The sequence below is a fragment of the Mesocricetus auratus genome, unplaced genomic scaffold, assembly GCF_017639785.1.
Source record: "Mesocricetus auratus isolate SY011 unplaced genomic scaffold, BCM_Maur_2.0 Super-Scaffold_100055, whole genome shotgun sequence".
NCBI classification, from domain to species: Eukaryota; Metazoa; Chordata; class Mammalia; order Rodentia; family Cricetidae; genus Mesocricetus; species Mesocricetus auratus.
This window is the reverse complement of record NW_024429232.1, coordinates 2,974,132-2,997,157: the sequence shown is the minus strand read 5'-3', so window position 1 is coordinate 2,997,157 and position 23,026 is coordinate 2,974,132. Positions and strand designations below refer to the sequence as shown.

The window sequence follows — 23,026 nt, the reverse complement described above, 5'->3', positions numbered from 1 at the left end:
TATCTTTTTCAGATAAGTTTAGAGTTTAGATGGGATAGATATGCTTAGGATGGGATGTAGGTCGATTATTATATCCTCTGGTAATTAATAATTTGCGAATCGTACCATCACACTGTGTAAAGTCTTCTTAATATTCATGAAGTTTGATGCATAAATATCCTTATCATCTTCTATGTATATATGCTTTACATATATTTGAGACATTTTGTATATTGACAAAATTTAGTTTTGTTTAAGTCTAAATCTTTTCTATAGACTAAAAGAAAATTGTAGGGAGAGATCTTACATACCTGTACCGCTGGCCACGCAGCTTGGGCGTGGTCACTGGTGCATAGTAGTGACAGGAGATAAGAGCTGGGGAAAAGGAGATGTAGGCTCTATTGGGGTTCGGGTCAAGTCTGGGAGACCAGTGGACTGGGGACTTCTTGTGTAGTGACTAATAAAGCATCATGTGACATGCTTCCTGTATCCTTGGTGTAGCTTAATATTCCTCTTGACCACCCCTACCCGTTACCACCTGCAGCAGGGAGAGACCTGGCCCTGTGAGTGGGAGAGTCATCTCTGGTTCTCCCTGGGTGTAGGACACAAGTGTGTGGGCTCTGCACCCTGTCTGAGCAGAAAACCTGGGCAGACTCCATTGTCCACGACTCAGGCGAGGAGCCCCTAAGTGCATGAGAACAGGAGACCTAACCACACCCCTCCCTCATCGGCCATTCGGTGGTGTGGGCGAGGGAAAATGCCCTCTCTCCTTCATCCCTTGCTATCTCCAGGTGAGAAACCTGGCCCAGGGGTCAGTTTAGTGATCATCTAGGAAGAATCTGACTACTTTCTAACCATGACTTAGAAATTTGCGTTCAGTCAAATCAAATGCAATAGACTAACTTTTCTGCTGATAAAATTTCAAGAGAACAGAGCATTGGTTATGGGCTAGTTGCTCACTGTTGAGTATATATATATATATATATATATATATATATATATATATGCAGCAAGAAAGAAGAAAGTTTTGGACACTTGCAGTATAGTGAAGAAAAGGTTTTGAATGGAGGTGATGTTGTACAGAGAGGAGACAAGGTCAGTGGTATGACATTAGAGAAATTGACAAATAAGGAAACTTTCCCTTCTCCCTGAAAGACAGGAACAGCAACTAGAAACTAAGACCCAACCTTGGGGAGCTTAAACATCCAGTCTTGCTTTAGACTCAGGGCAGAATGCAGCTTATTAGGACAACTTCTATTCTAGGGAAACCTTTTCCAGTTTCATACATGGAGGTATTCAGATACCACTGCGGATCACTGTGTCTGTGGTACTAGGTGCCCTTGGCTATACCTCAAGCTGGCAGCAGAACTCTGGCATCATCAACATCATGATGATTTTGGACATGGAATAGGCTTGTGCTGAGTTTCCAGAAAGCTGCTGAGTCTGGGCAACCTGTAACTGTTGGGCTGTGCAGGAAGCAGTGAGGGGAAATCCTAAGCAGCAATGGAAATCTCAGGATAGTGGAGATGCTGGAAATGTAGGTCTGCCAAGGAGAAGTACAGGTGATGAGTAGAACTTGATTGACAGAGACATCATCCTGCAATCAGCAGCCCTAGAGAGGTATGGCTTGCCAAGGCCACTGAGCCTTGATGATGCCATCTTAGGCTCAAGTTGCTAAGCACAAATATAAGGTTAGCATCGGATGCTTGCCCCTCTGATTTCCTGCGTTGCTTTGGTCTGGCTCTCATTTACTGTGTCCCTGTGATGGTTAGCTTCAAATGACATTGCCTAGGATTATCTGAGAAGAGGGTCTCAGTGAGGGATTGTCTACCTTTGAGGGTCCTGTGGACCTGTCTGCCCCTGCATATACCTTGATTAAGTCCATTGATAAGGGAAGACTTAGGCCACTGCGGGCCGTACCAACCCCTAGTCAGGGAGTTGAACGTGTCTACAGTGAAGAAATGGAGTTGAGAGAAAGCATGTGAACACTGAGGACATGATTCTGCTCTTGATGGCAGATATGATGTGCCTGGTCATCTGAACTTCCTGACTTGTGTCCCCTCATGATAGGCTGTCACATGAAATAGTAAAGGTAAACAAACCCTTGCCCCCCTAAGTTGATGTTGTTGGGCTGTTTATATCACAGCAACAGAGATGAAACTGAGACAGCCCCTCTTTCCCTCTTTCAGAGTGCACAATGTTCCTCAGGGCCTTTGTAGGTGCGAAATGCATGCTTGGTGTTTTATTTCTATAAGGCCTCACAGTGAAGAGAGGGCCGTGGGTCCCAGAAGAGCTTTTCCAGTTTGGAACAGTGTTGCAACTGATAAGGCATGGGGAATTGTAAAGTGAACTGCAAAACCTTGGAATTTGAGGTAGCTATGGGCTGATTGGTGAAAGATCCAGCTTACTATGGATTGTCTGACAAATGTACCCAACAGGCTCATGGATCTCAACACTTGGTGCACAGCTCAAGTCTCTGGAAATGGATTTATCAGGACACCCCACCCTATCCCAACTTGTTTCTTAGAGTTACTCAAATTTTGTCTGCCCTAAATCAGTAATACACCTCAGGTTCACCCCAGGACTGTAGGAATAGTCTGGCTGTCGTTACCCCATGGGTCAGCGGTGGGGTGTGACCTCATAGCCTGTGATGGAGAGATGATATTAGAGGTAAATTCCAGCCATGATCCCTGTTCACAATAGACTTTGATTCCTATGAGAGGGCCTCAGACAGAGTACACAGATTTTCCTGGAGGGTCTCCAGGCCTTCCTACGCCAGCTGCCTAAGACCAGAAAGGAGATGTGGTGTATGGGCACACCCTGCAATGACATTAGGGACATTCCGTGGCAGAAGGTCCTTATCGGCTAGAGGTCAGCTCATGGCAATGGCTGCAGTCACTAGAAACATGGACAACATGTACCTGCAGCCACCTATCTGGCCCAAGCTTCTGATGCCAGAGAAATCCAAGATGGACATTTACAAAGGGAAGCAACGTGTCAGATACTGGGCTAGAAGGTCTAGAGGATTTTGCATTCAGGAAGATTACCGCTAGAATCTTTATCTTCCCTGTTGATCCTGGTCTCTGTGTGCTGTGTGTGGAGGAAAATGGGCTCCCTCTGCACCACCTCAGAGGTTCTCAGGTACTGGAACATAAAAGGGAGGGGCAAGGCTCAACCTCAGAGGCGCTGGCCAGGAAAAGTGTGGCAAGACCTGCCACAGGCTCTTACGGGAGCCGAAGAGCACCTGGGCTGACAGCCATGGAGCCTGGCTTCCCACCAGCCCACCCAGAGACCACAGGAGTCAAGACAAGAGGTTAACAAGGAGAACACATTTAATTAGAAGGGTCCAGCAGGGTACCAGGAATTCCTGTCCCACAAGGCATGCTCCAGGTCTCTGCACCTTAGAGCAGGCTGAGGTCTGTGAGAGCAGGGACAGTAAGGACTATGAAGACAGTGAGGGAGAGCTCAGTTTCTCTTCTCTCGCTGGCTTTTCCAGGCTGCTCCTTGAACTTCGGCATGTTCGGCCCACCCTGATTACACAAGCTCCATTTGCAGCACCGCGTGTATATGAAGGGCAAGGAGTTTTGGACCAAAAACGGCTTAGGCTCAGGAGGTACATTAGGCCGCATGCCCTGTAGCAAAAGTGCAGGGACTGGACAGGCTTTGGTGCACTGTTTTGAAGTAAGGTAGAAACGTTCAAATATTCCTAATAGGGGACAAAGAAAAGCATGTTATGAGTTCGAGGACCTGATATCAGAGCCTCTCTGGATTATCTGCACCCCTTGAGACCCTGTCAGACAGTCTTACTCAATGAGAGCATCGGTCAGAGGATAGGAGCCACTACTCAGGGGAAGAAGGCTGAATTGCCCTAGGGGAGATGTGTGGTCCTCCACACGCTATGGGGATTTGTGCCTGCATTTGGAAACACAGGATGCTTGATCCTCAACTTTTAAAACACAGAACTGACTCAAGTGACTGAAAGGGACACGCACATATTGGAAGAAACTGTGACCATTCTGACTTAGATCCAGCTGAGACGCTAGCCTTTGAACATCATCTTGCATTGCACAAATAGGTTTTCTTTTCATATTAAGCAATAAACCTCCTTTAGCTGAGCCAATTTCTGTCAGCTGCTCCAACATCCTATAAACTTCCCCAAACATGGAGAGACTCTACACAGGGATGCGTGTGTGTTAATGCGTGTAGGACTGAATTTGAATGCTCAGGTGATGAAAATCCTCACGGTAGGTAGGACGGTTTGGGTCCCATTGATCCATTTTGGGAAGCCTGTCTTGTATGTAGAATTTCTGTAGTGAATCATGGGGAAATTAGTCAGCCTGCAAACACCAAAGAATGGCCACTTTTCCAGGAGCATACAGTAAGCTGGAACTGCCCCCTTGTATTAGAGTTTCATCTTGAAGCAAATGAAGAGAACTCCCATCATCCCCCAGCACGCTAACCCCGCTGCCGACTGCTGCTGTCGCATGCTTTCCTGCCTGGCTTGTGCTTCTCAGCACTGACGTCTACCCCTGCATCCCATGGCGCTTCCTCCTCACAGTTTTTGTTCTCTAGGTTTGATTCTTGTTAGTGTTATTTTTGTTACTGTTGCTTTGTTTTGTTTCTGTGTTTGTAAAGTCCCTTTGATTGACAGCTCCTATTCCTGTCAGCATGTGTTGCCCTGCCAATAGCATCCTTGGAAGGAAGCAGAAGGAAGCAAGACTTACGAACGGCAGCCACCACACAGAACTGTTTGTCATGAGGACAGTCCACAGGGTTCGTGCAGTTAAAGCTGTTCTCTGCCTCACAGACGTGACACCTCATTCTCTCTGAAATTAGGGATTGGAAAGGAGAGAAATGGGACTGTTGTTCCCCTGCAGCACCAAACCTGTCATCCAAGTGTCGTCTGCAAAGTCAAGGGAGTGCCCAACTCTCCCGAGCCCACATTCTGTGCATGACACCTAAGTTCTGAGCCTCTGTCTGGAGGCTCCCTTGCCTGTCCAATGAGGATTGCATTAGGTCCTTCTCCTCTGGGCACAGTGCATGAACCCACATTCCCAATCAGACACTGTAGTGTCCAGAAATTCCCATGGGCATCCATTTCCTTGCCACTTTTGTCCCTTTACTTTGAACCCCAAGGTTTCACAGCTGCCTTTTGTCCTGACCCACACTCTTTGTTTCTGGTCCCCACAGTAGATAACCTCTCCTGGGTCAGGATTAGGGCAGCTCCAGTTTGGGGAAGACAATGGAGACACCCACAAATTCCCATCTTCCGGCAGTGCTGAAGCTCACAGGTCAGGGTGTTTCGATTTTTCTATGCCTTCCTAACCAGAAGGAAGAGTGACTGGAGAGACTGACCAGGAGCCCTGGTGGATGGGTAACCCAAGCTTGCCCTAGGGGAAGCTCCAATCCAGAAGCACACCCCCCATTCCCAATGCTCCCACGCCCCTACCCTTCCATCCCCAGTACCCCAACTCTGGCCCGTGCCCCAAAGCCCCCACGCCAGCCCACATTGGTCGCGGGCCTCACAGCCCTGGACTTCAGTGTACACTACCTAATGGACTCTCTGAAGGCACTAACCTTCATCCTCTTGTCCCTAGAGGGCGCAGGGCTGCGGCACTCACCTGCTCTCCTGATCCTGTCCTTGGTCTGAGCCAATGGTAAGGCCATGGCTATGAGCAAGGCCAGCAGGGCGACCATCTCCAGAGGGTGCCTGGACCTGTGGAGGACAGGAGTGGCTCGCTCTGCTCTGTTCTTCTCACTGGCGTCCCAGGTCTGAGTGGCACAGAGCCCTCTCTTCTCTTGGTCTGAACCCACGCCCCCTCCGCGGCCACACCCCACCCCCACCCTGCAGGCACTCACACCTCAGAACCTTTCTACACTTTTGTCCCACATAGTGTGTGCTCTGGGCCACTTGCTGACCAGAGGGAGGGGCGGTGAATTTGCCTACACCCCCACCAACACTCACTTCCTCAGCAGTCCTTGCCTCAGCGGGTCCATGAGTCCTGGCAACTGAGCACGAGGTCTGAGAATCTGCTGATTTGGGGTCGCTTTCCTCACACTGCCCCCTACAGGGTGCCACTAGTGTTCCTTCTGGAACATTCCAGCTCCACGAATCCCAGTCTCATTGAGGGCCATCCAGAGGGGGCGACTCAGGGTCGGATCCAAACTCTGCAAACAGCGCCCTCTGCCTGACCACACTGCAATTATTCTTCTCTCCATAGGACCCTTCTCTCCTGGGAGCTGGACACCAGCGAGTCCCATTCAGACTTTCCTATGTTTCCCGGGCCAGATTGGGACCAGAGTCAGTGTTCAGATTCGTTCCATGAATGAATAAGCACGCACACACTACAGGTGTGACGGGTTCGAGGGACACCGCACCTTCCTCCTCGCACAAGAAGCGCTACTGCGGATTTCTCATCAGCCTGTCCCATAAGGAACTCCAGCCACAGTCATTGCAGCTTCTCTTGCTTCCCATTTACCTGGCTTTCTCTCCACAATCCTGTGACTATGTTTCTCATGGTTTTCACAGTTGCATGTCTCCTGTAGCCGAAACTTATTACAGCATGTACTTTAGCATAACAGTAACGTTTGGCGCAGTGTTTTACATGTTATATGCAGTACTGAGTTTATCTAGAATGTCACTCTCAGTGTGTGACAGTCTTCACAAAGGCTGGATTCCAGCAATGAGCTAGAAAGACAAAGGGTTAGGTGCAAGGTGCATCTGACACAGACCAGGATCCCCCAATTGCAGCGTCTATTAGTGGGCTTCCTTTTCCTCCTGTTATATTAAATTAAGGTGTGAGGCTATGATCTCTCTCTCTCTCTCTCTCTCTCTCTCTCTCTTTAAAAATGGCTGTTCTTGTCCATCCTTTGTTTATATCTTATAAGTTCACACAGTGCCATTGTGTAATTTTAGTCTCATTTTTAAATGTATTAGGCTGAACAAGTATCTTTATTTCTAAGGGATATTAGCATGTGTCTATCTGTCATGCATCTACCCATTTATCTATGTATCTATCTGTCTATCTATGCATCTGTCTGTCTGTCATTCTATGTATCTGTCTATCTGTCTGTCTATCATGACCCCTACATGTGTGTCTGTGGTCCATTCTCCTATTGGTTTCATCCTGATGACACAACATTGTTGTTGTGCATGATAGAAATTCACATCTCCTCCTCCTCAAATTGCTGTCAATATTAAAGCAAAAAGATGTGTTCATTTGAAAGCAAATGTCATCCTCCTTGGAAAACTCTAGTAAGTGCAGCAGAATGAGGATAGAAACAACAGAGACTTATGTATATCTCACACCTATGTAGGGAAGAATCCCCAAGATCGAAGTGCCAAGTGTCTCTATGTTTGCTCAGGGCTCATTTTTAGATAGCATTTCCTGTAGCTGCTTGGTAGAAGAGAGGAAGGATTGAACTCATATCCAGCAGCCCTTTTAAAAGTACAGTCAGGCCATAGCTGAGAGTAGCCCTCATGGTCTAACCAGTCTCCAATTTCTCCTCCTCTCAATACCACCACATGTGCCGTGTGTGTGTGTGTGTGTGTGTGTGTGTGTGTGTGGTTTGTGTGTGGTTTGTGTATAGGGGTGCGTGTGTGCCTATGCAAATCCTGAGTGTCTGTGTGAAGATTTTTTTACACATTTTAATTCTAGTTAATTGTTGTTACATACCAATTCCAAATCCACTCCCGGAGTCTATTTCATCTCATTCTGCCTAAGTTTTATCCAACCAGATCAACACATCCTTTGTTGTACTCGATATTTTTTTGTCCACATGAGACACAGAAATAACAAAAGAAGTCCCTATGTCCAAATTTCATGGGGGAAAACCCAGAAAATATGAGAAATCAATGCAGAACCTTCACTGTAATGTTCATCAGTTCTTTGGAAATGGTTACCAATGAGAATTACCTAGATGAAAATAAGGCACAGAATTTGAAAGGAAACTCATAAACTTCTTTAAAGAATTCAATGGCTTGAAAAGAGATCAAAAGAAACAGATAATGAAGTTAAAGACAATGAACACCTGAGTGAAATCCATGAAAATACAAACATGAGACTGATGGAAATAACAAAGAGAGTCCATGAATTGTTAGCAAAATTTAATACAGGGAAACATTGAAGACAGCACCAACTGAAATGAACATGTAATCAACACTCCCAATAACCCAACCAAAAAAACACAAGAGACAGCCTTACAAGTAGATAAATCAGTGAATCAGAGGATGGAGTAGCAGGTCTTGAAGTTGAAGTAGAGGATCTCGATGAAATAGGCAAAGACTATGAAAAAAGAAAGAAAAGGGAAAGGAACAATCAGGAAATATGGGACACCATGAAATGACTAAATCTTCAAATTATAGCATTAGACAAGGGAGAAGACTCCTATGTTAAAGGCATAGGCAGGTCGTCATCATGATCATAAAAAAATTCCCGGGGTTGGGGGGAGGGCACAGGAGGAGGGGAGGGAAATGGAGAGGGACCTGGAACTGACTTGTGAAGCACCCTGGTTTCTAATCTAAATTTAAACTTAAAAATAAATTAAAAATTCCCAAACAGAGGAGACACACGTACACATAACAAGAAGCAAAAAGAATACAGCTAGACAAGACCTGAAAAAAACTGTATCAGAGTTCAAACACTAAGTGTACAGAACATAGGAGTATTGGAAGCTGAAAGCACAAGTTGCATATAAAGGAAATCCTTCCAAAGACAGCTCATTTCTCATGGAATTTGAGAGTCAGAATAGGCTGGAGCAATGCATTCCAAGTCCTAAAAGACCATGACTGGTAACCTATATTAATGTACTCAGCACTACCTGCCATAAATGAAGTAGAGAGGAAAATTTTCCATGCTATAAACAGTCTGAAATGTTATATACAAGATCAATCCTAAGGAAAACATGGGAAGCAACGTTGGATGCTGAAGAGAGAAGGGAGCATGACCAAGAGATTGTAGCAAGAACACAAAGCTCTAATTACTAAAACACACAATACCATTGACAACACAACACCACTAAAAGTCTACAGCACAATGAGTGCAATCACTACTCACATTCAACACGAATTTTACATGCCAATGACCTAACTTTCCATGCAAATGATACAGAGTTGTTCTGTGTTTTTCCTTGTCTTAGAAGCCATCTATGTAATAACTATACTGAGACTTACAAAAGCTTGACTAGTAGGCTAGGCTCATGTTTAGCTAGCTCTTATAACTTAATTTACCCAGTTTCTATTATTTTACATGAGCCACCGAGGCTCATTCCCCTAGTCTACATAATCCCATTGTGTGTTCCTTCTTCTTCACGCATCCAGACATTGTAACTAAAGCAGCAGATAACAATCATGGAGCCCTACTCCATGTTATGACATGTATAGCGCCACTCATAAAATCCAATTCTCAGCGTGTAAGGTTTCACTGCTCCTGGCAAGTCTACTGACTCCAAATCTAGCCCCACAAGGAAATCTTCCCACAATGGAATCTGCCAAGTTTCCCCTAAATCTACATAATATTGGTGCACATGACTTGGTAGGTTTTCCTGGCATTCCCTCCTGACCATGGCAGTCTGATATATGCTGGGACTCTGTAACCTTCAACTTGGTCATTGTTCTAAATACTGACCTCTGGATTCTTCCATCTACCCCACCCATATCTAGCAAGCCCATTTCTTCCTGTCTACCTCTCTCTGCCCATGCTTCCATGAGTTAGGACTTGTATTCAGGCTGTGGTGTCTCACCTTTTTGCCTGGTGAAAACCCCAGTACTGAATGAAAACAGGCCTCTCTGTTCCTGGGAGCCCTGGCCCCTGATTTGTGCTCGATGAACCCCCAAATCAACCTGTGTCTCTCCTATCTGATGCTCTCTTGGTCTCTGGGACGCTGGAGATTAAAGGCTTTTGATCTTCTCTACCTCACTCATGGAAGCTGAACCCCCATGTCAATCCATGTGCCTGCTTATTGGTGCCCTACATTCTACAGTGATCCATAGTTGAAAGTGTGACCTCTGCTCCTTTTCACTTGTCTGTTTCCCTCCTGTTCTGGCATGCTAAGACTCTCTCCTGCCTGACACAGCTGCCTCCTGCCACCTCCCACCATGGCCCAGCTTGTCTCCAGACATGATCTTCCTTCTGCCTGAGAATGCCCTGTTTTGCTAGACATTTTATGCTCCTGTTCAAAATGTCTCCCTCTCCTGTTCATCTGATTCAGCCTGAGATAACAGGTTTCTCTTTTCCAGCCAACTGCACTACCATGCTCTTAGAGTTTTCTACTTTTCCCCCACAGGAACGAGGGTTTCAGGTTTTGTACCCTAGCATCATTCATACAGATTTGTTCTTCAGACCTATGGGGCCGTTTTTGGATTTGTGCCCCTTGTAATCCAGTATCCTATGGGCTTCAAAATATCTTTCTGCCTCACTCATGGGAAACAAGCCTTCAAAATTGTATCTCAAAAGTTAACAGGACCTTTCTAACTTCTGCCAACATACAGACAGCAACCTGTTTATGGCAGCCTCCATCTTGACTAAGAGTGACCATGTGGCCTAGCCTCATCCCAAGCGGCTCCCCCCCTTAGCTGTACCAGCCACCTAGGCAGAGGGACATCTAGCCTGCTTCTGCCAAGAAGACCTACTGCCAGACATAATTCATTTACTTTTTGCCTTTTATGGTTCTGTTTCTTATTTCTTCTTTTACTGGCTCCATTTTGCATGGCTTGTTTGCATAATGGTATGCCTTTCCAGGGCAAAAACCTGGCCTGTTCCATCTGCAGTGGATCTGCTTTCCTGTCACTGGAAGTTTTAACTCTATTATCTCTTTGAAAGCCCTGTCTGTTTGCTACAACATGCAAATCAGGGATGACACTATGGTTCTCCCTTCTTCTTACTTTCATCCAGCCCTTTTTGACATATCTGTGTGTCTCTGTACATGTGATTTAAATTTAACTATATATGTGAATGCTAGCTAACTACATATGCAACTCAAATTCAGCTGCGTTAAGTCTCAAATATTTCTAAATCATTCTTTAATTGATGATAAAATTTAAGGTTATTAAGATCTATTTCAAAGTGGCAAAATATTTACACCACCTAGTCCTTCCTGCAAGCTGTTGTTAAGCTTCTATTACAACAGGGAATTTTTCTCTACGTTTTTGACCTTTACAAGCATGTATCTAGCCAACTGACTTAAAACCAGATACAGCCAGGGTGGAGGACTCTGAGGAAACATCCCTCGAGAGCCGCTCAGCATGGATCCAGTTCTTCAGACAGATCCTACACTAATGTCATTGTACCCATACTAAGTACAGGTTAATTAATTAAAGTGATAAAGTCTTACCTAGCCACCTATGTGCTTAAGCCAAGTTGCTAAGGACAAATGTTGTCTGCTGAGATACACTAGATAGAAAACCTCAAATGCTCAGAGATCTAGAGGAATGACATTTAAAAATATTTCTTTGAAAAACTTTTCATAACAGCGAGACAGACAAGCTGCTGGTACCACGTCATTTCCTCCAAGAAGACTTGCGGACATGGAAGAAATTCTACCCACAAAAGTGGTAAAGCTAGCCAATGAGCAAACCTGCCTTTCACCTCAAGTCCTGCAAAAGACTCTTTGGATCATGGACAAGAGGACAGTGAAATCAACTTTTTCCCCGTGGCTAAGGCCGACGGTGGGCAAATCTTTCTAAAGCTCCTAATCTGCAGGCTCTGGTCTGAAAACTGAGGGGGGTGTCCTTGAAGCCTCTGCCCTCATCAACTATGGAGGATTTTGAGAGTGGCTGTCCATGTGGCCAGCTAGTTAGTCTCTGTCATTCTGTAATCATTAACTCAGGTAAAATCTTATCCTTTTCAAGAACTCTGATGCAGGTTGATGACTGGTCGTTTCAGTAAAACCTTTTGCAATTCCTTAATTTAAAAAGGTGTTTTGAGGTATAAAGCTCATAGACCGTAAAAGTTTAAGATATAAGGATCCAAAAATGTTTTAAGGTATAAAAAAGTAACTTAAGGTATACAAAGGCAAGACTCAGATTTCTTTATTTCATTATGCTACTGTTCACAGTCTTACCATTAATCAAATAAGTTTTAATAAGCTACTAATCCAACTCTGACAGATTATAAGAGACAAAAATATATCAATATAGCATGACTTCAAGCATTTCATTGAGCAAAAATATATACGTTTTCCAAATTCTGACATGAGTGCACTGCCATTTCTACAATGCATAATTCAATACATAAACAATGGAAATGTTAATGTGTCTAAAACTTATGTTTTCAAAAACTCAAAGGATTCTTGTAAGTTCCAGGGAAATGAATTGCACCCTTCCAAACAGGTCAGATTCTATTGATGAATTCTATTCAACTTTTCTCTGGTCCTGGGAATTCCTTCCCTCATTTGGGACTCTTCAGGAACCTCTCCTCATTTTATGATCCTCCTCCTCTCAACTGCCAGGACCTAAGAAATTATTTTTTGCCTAAACTTAACCTTGTCCTCTCCTGTACCAACATCTTGCCAGGTCTCAGAGATGCCAGGGAATTCCATTGATCCTGGACAGTGATGAAACATCGAGCTACCCCAGGATGTGGCAGCACCCCAGTAACCCAGCAGGAAGAAGCCTTGAGAACTTGACACCCTTATTCCCTAACCATCCATACATAACTCTTCAGCTTTGTGATAATAAATTAAGGTGGGACTAAATTACTCAAGATTATGTTTTCCTGTCCCTATTATCAGGCAGAATCCACTCAGGCAGTACCCTAGTCAGCCCAGATGCTAAGGACACTTTTTAAAGAAAGTTATCTGCCCACTTATGCGCCCTCTCTGATCTCTGTTTCCTGATCTCTTTCCACACTCTCTTTACCGATCTCATTCTCTCTCTCTTTCCACTGTTTGCCTGGGGCAGACAGGACTTCGCCTATCTCCCTCTTCTCTCCTCTCCCACTCTCCTTCTCTTTTCTCTGTCTGATTCTCTTTACCTCTTTCTCTTTCCTTCCCTACACTTTCTAACAAAACTTCTCACTTAAGCTCTGTCTGCACAGCATGTATGAACCTCTGCCTCGGTCACCTTGCCCGTGAAATCTGCCGAGGTCCCCCAAGCAAGGCCCCACTTGAGCTTAATCATAACTCCAAGTGAGAAGAATATTTAGCCGTCAGTGTTTAAAGTGAGCCAAGCAGCTGAAACCATGATCCCACAAAGGAACTCTTAGGGATCTAGATGAGGAGGGAGCTGGTCTGAGTAGAGAGCCCAAGCTAACTGTTTCCACACAGCAAGAAAACAACAGGAAGGGAAATTTTCAACACCTTTATTTATTTTACAACAAGTTATGAACAGGCCCAACAGATGCCCGGAACACTGTCTCTGCTTCACAAGGAGGCATCAAAGAGCAAATTTCCTTACAACTATGGGAAGACAGTTACACCGCATAGAGGGTTTCTCAGGTCAGTAAGCTGATGGAGAGGATTAAGGAAAGATTCAGGAAAACGTTGGACACCCCCAGACACACAGCTCTGGCAATCACAGTTTCTTCAACCACAAGAGGAGGTAACAAATCCCTCTCTACATTAGTGGGTCCTGCATCATTGCAAGTGATGCCTGAGCAGCAATTGGAATAGTAGAAGCTACTGGAGATTGGAAGCCGTCTTGTTAAAACAGTTGGGGGAGGCTGAACCAGCACAAACGGGCAGGTCTGCATGTAGTTTTTGTAGACTAAGAGCTCCCGAGAATTCATACCTAGAAAGGAAGCCATCTGGAGAATTATCACCATCATCTTCATTGTAAACCCAGCACCAGAGTTAACCACAACTAGTCACATGAGCGATGGCTTGTAAACTCAACTCCTACACCCCATGCTCACTCCTCATCTAGCTGGTCACTCCACCCTTCTTCTCTGCACCCCCTCTGCCCTGAAAATCCTGCCTAGGTATTGACTGTTCTGAAGTGTTGGACCAGAAAGAGTGACATTATCTTACACTGTACAAAAATATTCTACAAAAAGACATCATAAAGAATGCTTCATAGAAAAGATGCAAAAACCCAAGAGAACATTACTGCACCAGTACCAAATCCTCCACTTACTGGATTTACTATGCATTGCTACCATCTTTATGTCAGTTACTCTCCCTGCCCAGTTGACAATTTAGTCTCAGGACACACAGCTATGCTAATGCAATACCTTCTCCTGTGCTTGTTCTAATATTATCCCAACTGTTTGTACCAAGGTCTACAATGAAACAGTGACCAGAAGCTATGCTTTTGTGACTCCAGAGATGATCAAGGGCACCGATGAGCATCCATATTCACCAATGAAGGATGAAGTCCTTCCCAACCTTCTACCTAAACTATCCAAGAGTTTTCATCTATGTCGAAACCACAGGGTCCCTGGATGACAAGTTCTCCAGCGCAGATTAGATGGCGTATTCCTAGCAACGTTCCATAGAGAACAAGACCATCACCACTGCTCTCAATCAACTAGAGTTGTGTGAAGTAAACCCCAGTGGCACCACCCTACTGGAAGCCTTGGGCTGAAGGCTTGAGGCCTCGCTGCAGCAGTTCCCCTGGTGGTCTGCAGATGTTACTCACTTCCTCTGCTGTGGAAGGCACCCTGAGTACTTTAGCATCCACAGCCCTGAGACTTGTTTGCTGCCCAACATCAGAAGGACATCGTGATCAGGAATGTAGCAGCCCCCTAACCTGCATAAACTCTGTGTCAATCCATAGTTGAACTTTGCCTGTCAAGGGTCTCTACTCAGCTTTATAAGTCTTCTCTTCATAAATCATCCAAATCCCAAGATTTCCTCATTCCATGGGGGCCTCGTGGTCTACCAACCTGTTTAGAAAGGTTCCTTCATGTCAAGGAGCAAGTAGTTCCTTCCCTCACAACAATTCGCAGTTTAACTGCACTGTGATGGAAAAGTAAATCCACATAGCTCCATTTATGAGGACCTTCTCTGATGGGGGAAATTCTAATGTGTATGTGCTTATCTTATTGGTTGTTGAGTAAAGCACTGTTCACTAATGGGGAAACAAGAGAGGTGGGACTAGGAGTTGATGAGGATTCTGGGAAACAGAGGCACAGTCCGTCATGACGCAGAATGAAGGAGAAGTCAGAGGTCCAGACCCTTTCTCGGTAAGAGAAGATCACATGGAAATACTCACATTAGCAGTTACAGATTGATAATCAAGTCAGAGCTAGGTAATAAAAACCAAGCAAATGGCCAAAAGCTTCATAATTAATATAGTGTCTCATGCGTTATTTGGAGGCTGAGAAAGCAGAGGAACCCATGAGGCTGGCGGGAAGACCACACATTAAAATTGTCAATGGTCAACATCACACACTTGTATTAATTCTATGAACCCATGTGGGAACCGTGGACAGTGTGTGTCTTTGGCCAGTTCTGTCATGGTCTCATGGTGACTTGTTAATTGTATTAACAGGTTGTCTGTTGTTGATGCTAGCAAAGCAAGTCTACAGTCCAAGTCCAGTTCCTCCCCTGCCTCTGGAAACAAACCACTGTTGGGACAAAGCAGCAATGTGTCATCTATGACTATTACTTCCTCCCAGACACAGGCAGGAGCACTAAGACCATTGTTGTCTGCTCCTTCACTCACTAAGTTCCTCCGTCCTCGATCTAGAGCCCTATTGAGTGCAGCCTTTGTGCTGTTCAATACAGACACCGTGTCAGGGGACACTAAAAATGGGAAATCCAGGGCTGCCTGATTGCCTACATTTTAGACATACTGTCCATTGCCCTGTCCATTCCCGAGTCAAGAGGTTGTTGTCATCAGGTGTAACTCGATGTACATGACTGAGGATTTTTGCATCTTCTTTGCAGTCAATCCTGCCTCTGTCACAAAAGATCACTGCTCACTTTAGGAAACTTTCTTCTGCCTGCTGTGTGCCCTGACCCAGCCCTAGCTTTTGCGTCTGATCGGCGGGCATCACCCCGAGTCACTGGGCACCTCGGTGCTTGAATCTGGCTAGGTGGGGTGGTTGGTGGTGTGAATGAGAAGGACCTCCAAGTGCTCAAATGTACAAGTACCTGGCATCCAGTTGGTAGAACCCTTTGGAAAGGAGTAGAAGGTGTGTCCACATGGAGGTGTGTCAGTGGGGGGCAGGCTTAGAGAATGCAAAACCCTAGTTCCTTTCACAGTCAGCTCTCTCTGTCTCCTGGGTGCAGATCCAGCTGTGAGCTGTCAGGTGTTCCAGCCACCATGCCTTTCCTCCCCCAGGGTGGACTCCCACCCCTGAAGACATGAGCCCTATCAAATGCCTCATTTTAGAAGGATCTGGGTCAGGCTGTTTTAGCAGAGCAATAGAAAGGTAACCTATGCAGCATGTGTATGCACAAGATCAGAGACCATCATGCTTGCAAGGATTCAGCAAATCTGAACCAGTGTGTGTGCCCATATGAATTGAGAGACGCTCAGGGACAAAGGCATGGGGGTCCACAGTATTCTCCTTCCCTGGATATTGGCCTGTGTCAACTGTCAGCTCACTATCAGCCCCAGCCATGAGGAGGTGAATAGTGCTGTATCAGTGTGCTGAACTCAGTGCCTGGGAACATTCTCTCAGTCCTAGGAGATGATAGAACATTGGTGCATCTGACTGCAGTGAGAACAGACTGACCATGTCCCACAAACTTGTGCAGGTAAGCTTATCTACACTGTCCCAGAATACAGATACTTACGAATGGCAACAGTCCCACAGCGTCTAAAATCATTATCACAAGGATGAACTTCTGGGCAATGAAATGTGTTTATTGTTGTACAAAAATGGCAAAGCATTTTAAGACCTGCAAAAGAAAGGTCCTGTTGAGTTCTCCCCTAGAAGCCTTTCCACCATTGAACTCCCAGCATCCTCCCCTCACAGCTGCTTCCCAATGCAGTTCTCTACACAAACAACCCCAAGGTCTGCAGAGCTCAGATCCTGGCAGAGCCTGACCAGGTCCCAGGACATCGTGGACCCATCAGGAATCTCTGCTTTTTCTAAAAGGGTGATCACATGGAAAACAGCTGAAATCCTCAAAGATGTCCATCCCTCTGTGTAATAGTGGCCATCAGGACACTACCATCCTCCAGGGTTTCTCTGGGCTCAGCACCTGCTGTCCCTGCCGGGAAGTGCTATGGACAGATGCTAGCTCAGGTATCCTGGTCAGCGCTCTCTGTGGGAGCCTGCAGTCTACTCCCCCATATTGAATCTCAGGAGTATCTCTCTAAGCATGTTTACATGCTAAAACCATGTCTAGACATGATGAAAGAAAGTTATTATGAGGCAAAATATAAAGTAAATAACTCCCCCTCTTGTTTAGGCTTTTAGAACAGGAAAAGTGTCATAGTGACCTCATGATACCTGGCTATGGAACAGAGCTGCCTGGTGTAGTCACCAGGCTCCTTCTGTCTTTGATTTTCTGTAGAAGCTTTTTCTGTGTATCCATGGCTGTCCTGGAACTCACTCTGTAACCCAGGCCAGCTTTGAACTCAAGTCTACTGACTCTGTATACTGAATCCTGGCTGGGATTAAAAGTGTGCACCACCAATGTCAGGCAACACCAATGTCTTCAGACAGAATTCACCCAGTGCATGAGAATGATTGTACATGCCCTTGAGTTCTTCCTTAGCAATTTGACTGCAGTCGTTTGTTAAAAATTAGGAAAAATGGCAGCAGCTCAATGTCCTGGGTAACTTATAACTTTAGGGCATGGGCAACAGAGGCAGGACTATCTCTGAGAGTTTGAACTAGAGAAAGAACCTAGCCTCAAAACAACAAAGGGGTAAATGAGATGGCTCAGTAGGTAGAGTTGCTTGCCACCTGGTTCTGGTGAGCCCAGTCCCCAACAAGCCTTCTTATAACCCTAGTCAGCTCTAGGTGGAGTCTCCTTCCATACAACAGAGTGGGAGTCTTGAGACCATACTTGCCTTCCCTAGGTTGGATGGCAATGCCCAACCCACTGGTGCTGTTATCCCACACACTGGTGCTGTTGTCCCACACAGTGGTGCTGATATCCCACACACTGGTATTGCTGACACTGGTGTCTACCCATTGGAGATCCAGGAGAATTAGCCAGAAGAAGGGGAGCATCGTCTCCAATGCACAGGTGAACCTGAAAGTGAAGAGAACCATGACCATGTGTGGGGCAAACCTCCAGATCCAGGTCCATGTTCTCAGCATCACCCCAGCCTATTAACATCACCAGGGCTCTGAGACTTTCTTGACCCCTCCTTTCATCCACATCTCCCTTTGTGATCCTCCTTCAGGGTCTGAACTTCACAGGGCACCTATCCAAGATGTCTCCCACTCTCTCTAGACACTTATCCAAAGCTCTCCCACTCACTTTAGGTGTTTCCCTCAGACCTCCCATCATTTCTAAATGCTCCAAACCTCTCCTGGGGCTCAGGTCAATCCTTCCTTCAGAGCTCCAAGTATCTGAGATCCACATTCAGTCATCTAAACCTCTCTTGGAACTCTCCTCTCAGGCTCAGAATCGCTCCTCAGAATTCCTGTTCTCTCTTGGGACACTTCCCTAGATGCTCTTCTAATGAAGCTTCTGAGCATACACTTGTTTGAGACTCGCCTGTGGCTCCTCCCTTCTCTTCGCACCCATCCCTCAGTGCTCAGAATCCTCAGGGCCACTTCAGTCAGGGCTCTGACCATCTCTTGGCACCCTTCTCTCAGAGTTCTGGTCCCTTCCTGAGGCCCCTTCCCCCAAACCAGCATCTCCCTCCATCTGGGGCTGCAGATCCCTTCTTGTGCACCGACTTCAGAGCTCCAGCATTAGATCCCCTGCCCTCAATGTTATGGCCTCTTTGTACTTCTCACCTCTGCCTCACTCACTGAACTTTTCTTGGTGCTGACCCATGGTACCATTTCCTCAGGGCTCCGCTTCCCTTAACATCTGTCTCAGGGCTCCAACCATTTCATGGTGTCTGTCAAGGTTCCTCCTGTCTCTTCCAATCTCACTTTGTGTCCCTTTAAAGAAGCTCTGACACCCTTGGAGCCCTTCCTCAGGATTTCAAGCCCTTTCTTGAGCGCTGAAAATTTCTGCAACCCAACTTTAAGGCTCCCTCAGTGCAGCCAATGTCTCTGAGTACCTCTCTCAAGGCTCTAAACCTCTCTTATTATCCCTTCTTTATTTCTCCAAACTTCTTTGTGAGCTTCCCTGAAGTTCAGACCCCTCCCAACATCATCTTCCTTTTTTTTTTTTTTTTTTTTGGCTGAGGGGGTTTTGCAAACATCGTTGTGCATTTCCTTTAAGTCTCCCTCCATTTCTCCTTAAGTATCCTTCATTTCTCTTTCTGTCTCTCTATTTGTCTCTCTTGGTGCCCTTCCGGGTGTGTTCTGACAACTTCTCAGCCCCAACTCTGGTCTTTCATCTTTTGCACCTCTCCTTGGGGCTCTGTGGGTCTCTGAGCAATCTTCTCTCGAGGCTCTGACCCTCTCTTGAATTTCCTCCCTCAAGGCTCTGTCTCTGTTGGTGCCCAACTTCAAGGCACACACTTTGTTGGCACAGCTCCTACTCCCCATGACACTGAGGATCTCTTGACACCCCTATCTCAAGGCTTTGACCCACTCTTGGAGCTTTATTTGGAGCCCTTTCTTCAAGGATGAACACTGTCGATAAACTTCCTTCAAGGGCCTAATCCTCTCTTCTAACCACTCTATCAAGGCTCTGTCTCTCTTTCTCTCAGGCTCTAACCATGTCTTGATGCACTTCCTTAAAAGCTACAAATCTCTGTCAACCTGTCTCACTGCCCTTCCTCAGGCCTCCAAAACTCTTTTGATGCCCCTCTCTTAGGACTGTAAATCTCCTGTGAGTACTTAACATTTTTTTTTCTGGAGCTCCTGCCTCAAGGATCCAACTGGGAATTGGCTCCTCTTTCCTCACCACCACTCCATCCCATGGGCCCCTCCCCTCTCTGGGCTCTGTCCTCTTCTTGTGCCCCTCATTCAGTGTACTTGCCTCACCTTTCTCTCAGGGTGCAGATTCCCCTTTGCCAACCTTGGCTCTGGGTTCCAACCACTTTTGTATAACCTTCTTTAGCCACCCCCCCCTCTCGATCTTTCTTAATGCTCCTACCTCAGTGCTCTAACTTTAACTTGGGGCCTGCCTGTTCTCTCCTGCCACCACTCCTTCAGATTTCCAACTCTCTTCGTGGCCTTTTCAACGGTCCTGAACCCCTCCCCTAACACCTCAAATCGCCAACGGTCTTTTGGGTCACTTCCGTAGAGCTCTGACCCTGCCTTGGTGCCCTTCCGGCACTGTTCCGACACTCTCTATGTGTTCTACCCACAAGGTTCCAATCTTCTGAGGAGACGATGCCCAGAGAGCCTCTGATAACTAAGGGTGACTGTCAAGAGAGGAGAATCCCTGAAATACGCGCACATAGGTATAGTCCAAACCTCAAGAGAGGAGTGCCTGAAGAGCGTCATAGCCCCGAGGGATGGGCTGAGAAAATGAGCACTTCAGTGTGGGTTTCCGGAAGTGGGTCAGGGCCCTGAAGGCAGTCCAAGACAGAGGAAGAGCCCAGCAGGAAGCATGTCAAGAGAGTCAAGAGAAGGTCCAGCTTCCGGGGGAAGTTCACCGAGAGATTCTGAGCTCTGATAGAAGGGCGCCAACACTCGATTTGGGACTTGACAGACAACACCAAGAGAGGGATGGAGTGCTGAGGGACAAGTGAACCAAGAGAGAAGGAGCACTGAAGTGTCGGAACCATAAAGGAAAAGCACCGAGACAGACAGAACCCTGAGGGAGCTGAAAACTCCAGGGCAGGGTCAGAGTTCTACAGACGTGCACCAAAAGACCTTTGGAGGTCTGAAGGTTAGAATAGGGGTTCAGAGCCCCAAGGGAAGGACAACAAAAAGCTGTACCTGAAAAACTCCTCAGCAACTGGCTTTTCTCTCCCACAAGCCCTGGTTTCACCGAGGTGACAAGATCTTACCCATGGCTAAGCCAAGACAATCTCTGCTAATTTTCCAATTTTTATTACATTTTTATTTTCTGTTTGTGAGTGCATGCATGTGGCACTACTTGGGTGTGGGGAGCCGCCCCCACATTCTCTGTTACAAGATGGCGCCGACACCTGTTGTCAGTTGGAGTAAACAACCTTGGTGCATATGTGCCTGCTACTTTTCCATCCCTTACTCTCTGCCTCTCCCGTGGCGTCATATGGGCTGACGAGCAGGAACCAGTCAGGAGATGACACGTCCGAGGTGGGGACTGCTGAGCTATATAAGGGTTGGGCTTTTCGCTCCCTGGGTCTCCACTCTGTAAGCTTATGCTCTCCCTCTCAAGATGCATTAAAGCTGTTCTGCAGAAGGATCCTAAGTGTGCCGCGTCGTTCTTGCTGGCGAGACGGTAGCGCAGGACATCTGGTGCTGAAACCCGGGAACTGGAGACCTCATCATCGTCAGCACCATCGGAGACCCCTTGGATTCAAGGAGGATTCAGAACTGCAGGTAACTACGCTCGGGAGAGGTATGTTATTCTGGGACTTTGGATTGGAGCCTGTGTTACAATTGTTACATCGTTACAATTGTTAGGATAAGCGGCAGTGCCTGACTGTGTGCTTTAGTCTCTTGTAGATAAAAGAGCTGCGCGCGGTCGTTACTTTTGTTTCATTTGAGCCGCAGGTGTTTATTTTTATCATGGCTCCTCTCAATCTGTCTAGCATGTCAGAAACCGAGCGTAGTGAGAGGTTAGGTGCACGTAAAAAGAAACCGGTTGTAACTAAGAAAGATAACCCCCCGGTAAATCTAAGGATAAGGGGGAGCCCTTACAGTCCCCAAGAGGGACATTAGAAGATAAACAAAAAAGGGGAGAAGGCTTATACCCTTTTCAGGAACTGGAAGCTTGCACAAATGCAAGTCACACATACTACAGGCCTGCCCTACAATCCTCAGGGACAAGGCATCGTGGAGCGAGCACATCGCACACTTAAGTCTTACCTAATAAAACAAAAAGGGGGAATTATGAAGGAGTTGCCCCCAACACCAAGAGTGGCTATTGCCATGGCATTGTTTACTATGAATTTTTAAAAATCTGGATGATAAGGGTCAAAATGCAGCAACAAGGCATTGCTCGGATCCGCAAAGACCAAAAGAATTTGTAAAATGGAAAGATGTGCTAACTAATGAATGGAAAGGCCCGGATCCTATTCTAATAAGATCCAGGGGAGCTGTTTGTGTTTTTCCACAGAATGAAGAAAATCCCTTTTGGGTCCCAGAACGACTCACCAGAACCGTTATGGAGCAAAAGGATGGCGAGACATTCCCGTGACAAAGAGGAACAACTTGACATTGATGGCACTAATTGCAATGAATTGGACCTATGAATTTGAGCAGATGCTTCGCGAATTGAGGGTCGCCATTGTTCAGATTAATTCTACCCGCCTTGACCTGTTCTTCACGGAGGGATTGTCTTCATGGATTTCTTCAGCTGTTTCATATTTCAAAGAATGGGTGGGGGTGGGATTGTTTGGAGCAGTCCTATGCTGGGGAATAGTGTTTATTCTCTGGCTGGTCTGCAAGCTCAGAACCCAAAACAAAAGAGATAAGGTGGTCATAGCACAAGCACTGGCTGCACTCGAGCAAGGGGCGTCAACCGATATCTGGTTGACTATGCTTAAGCAATAGGCTGCCGACCGAACAGCTCCTGCACACCCGGAACTTAGGTTCATTGCACAGGGTAGAGTGTTTAGTCTGGCCTCCCAAGAGGGGTGTTGAGCAATGGCATCGCACAGAGAGTCATTTTCCTCTGAGAGACATGTTGTCCTGCATAAGGGTTACCTGCTGTATTTTTTCCCTTTTCCCAAAAAAAGGCAGAGGACAGGTCAGAAGCATCCCGGATTTTGATGAATCCAGGGATAGGTTTCGTACACGTCTCACTAATTTTGTTCTTTGGGATGTTCAACCACTGTCTCTACCCTCTAATGTCCTGGGAGAGCCTGTTTGCTATTAAAACAAAAAGGGGGAGATGTGGGGAGCCGCCCCCACATTCTCCGTTACAAGATGGCGCCGACACCTGTTGTCAGTTGGAGTAAACAACCTTGGTGCGC

The 23,026-nt window shown here is 46.2% G+C and overlaps 2 protein-coding genes across 2 annotated transcripts; both read right to left on the bottom strand.

Annotated features, from left to right (window-relative positions):
• Positions 1 to 3,293: 3,293 nt before the first annotated feature.
• Positions 3,294 to 6,055, bottom strand: LOC121136269 (lymphocyte antigen 6K-like). The gene is made up of 4 exons (XM_040736485.1): positions 5,945 to 6,055; positions 5,601 to 5,695; positions 4,704 to 4,805; positions 3,294 to 3,685 (listed from the first exon to the last, which is right to left on the bottom strand). The coding sequence occupies exons 1-4, from the start codon at positions 5,974 to 5,976 to the stop codon at positions 3,381 to 3,383; spliced, it is 534 nt and encodes a 177-aa protein (XP_040592419.1). The 5' UTR covers positions 5,977 to 6,055; the 3' UTR covers positions 3,294 to 3,380.
• A 7,207-nt stretch (positions 6,056 to 13,262) lies between these two features.
• Positions 13,263 to 20,233, bottom strand: LOC121136271 (glycosyl-phosphatidylinositol-anchored molecule-like protein). Its single transcript, XM_040736487.1, has 4 exons — positions 20,050 to 20,233; positions 17,891 to 18,075; positions 16,663 to 16,767; positions 13,263 to 13,705 (listed from the first exon to the last, which is right to left on the bottom strand). The coding sequence occupies exons 2-4, from the start codon at positions 18,051 to 18,053 to the stop codon at positions 13,410 to 13,412; spliced, it is 564 nt and encodes a 187-aa protein (XP_040592421.1). The 5' UTR covers positions 18,054 to 18,075; positions 20,050 to 20,233; the 3' UTR covers positions 13,263 to 13,409.
• Positions 20,234 to 23,026: the final 2,793 nt, after the last annotated feature.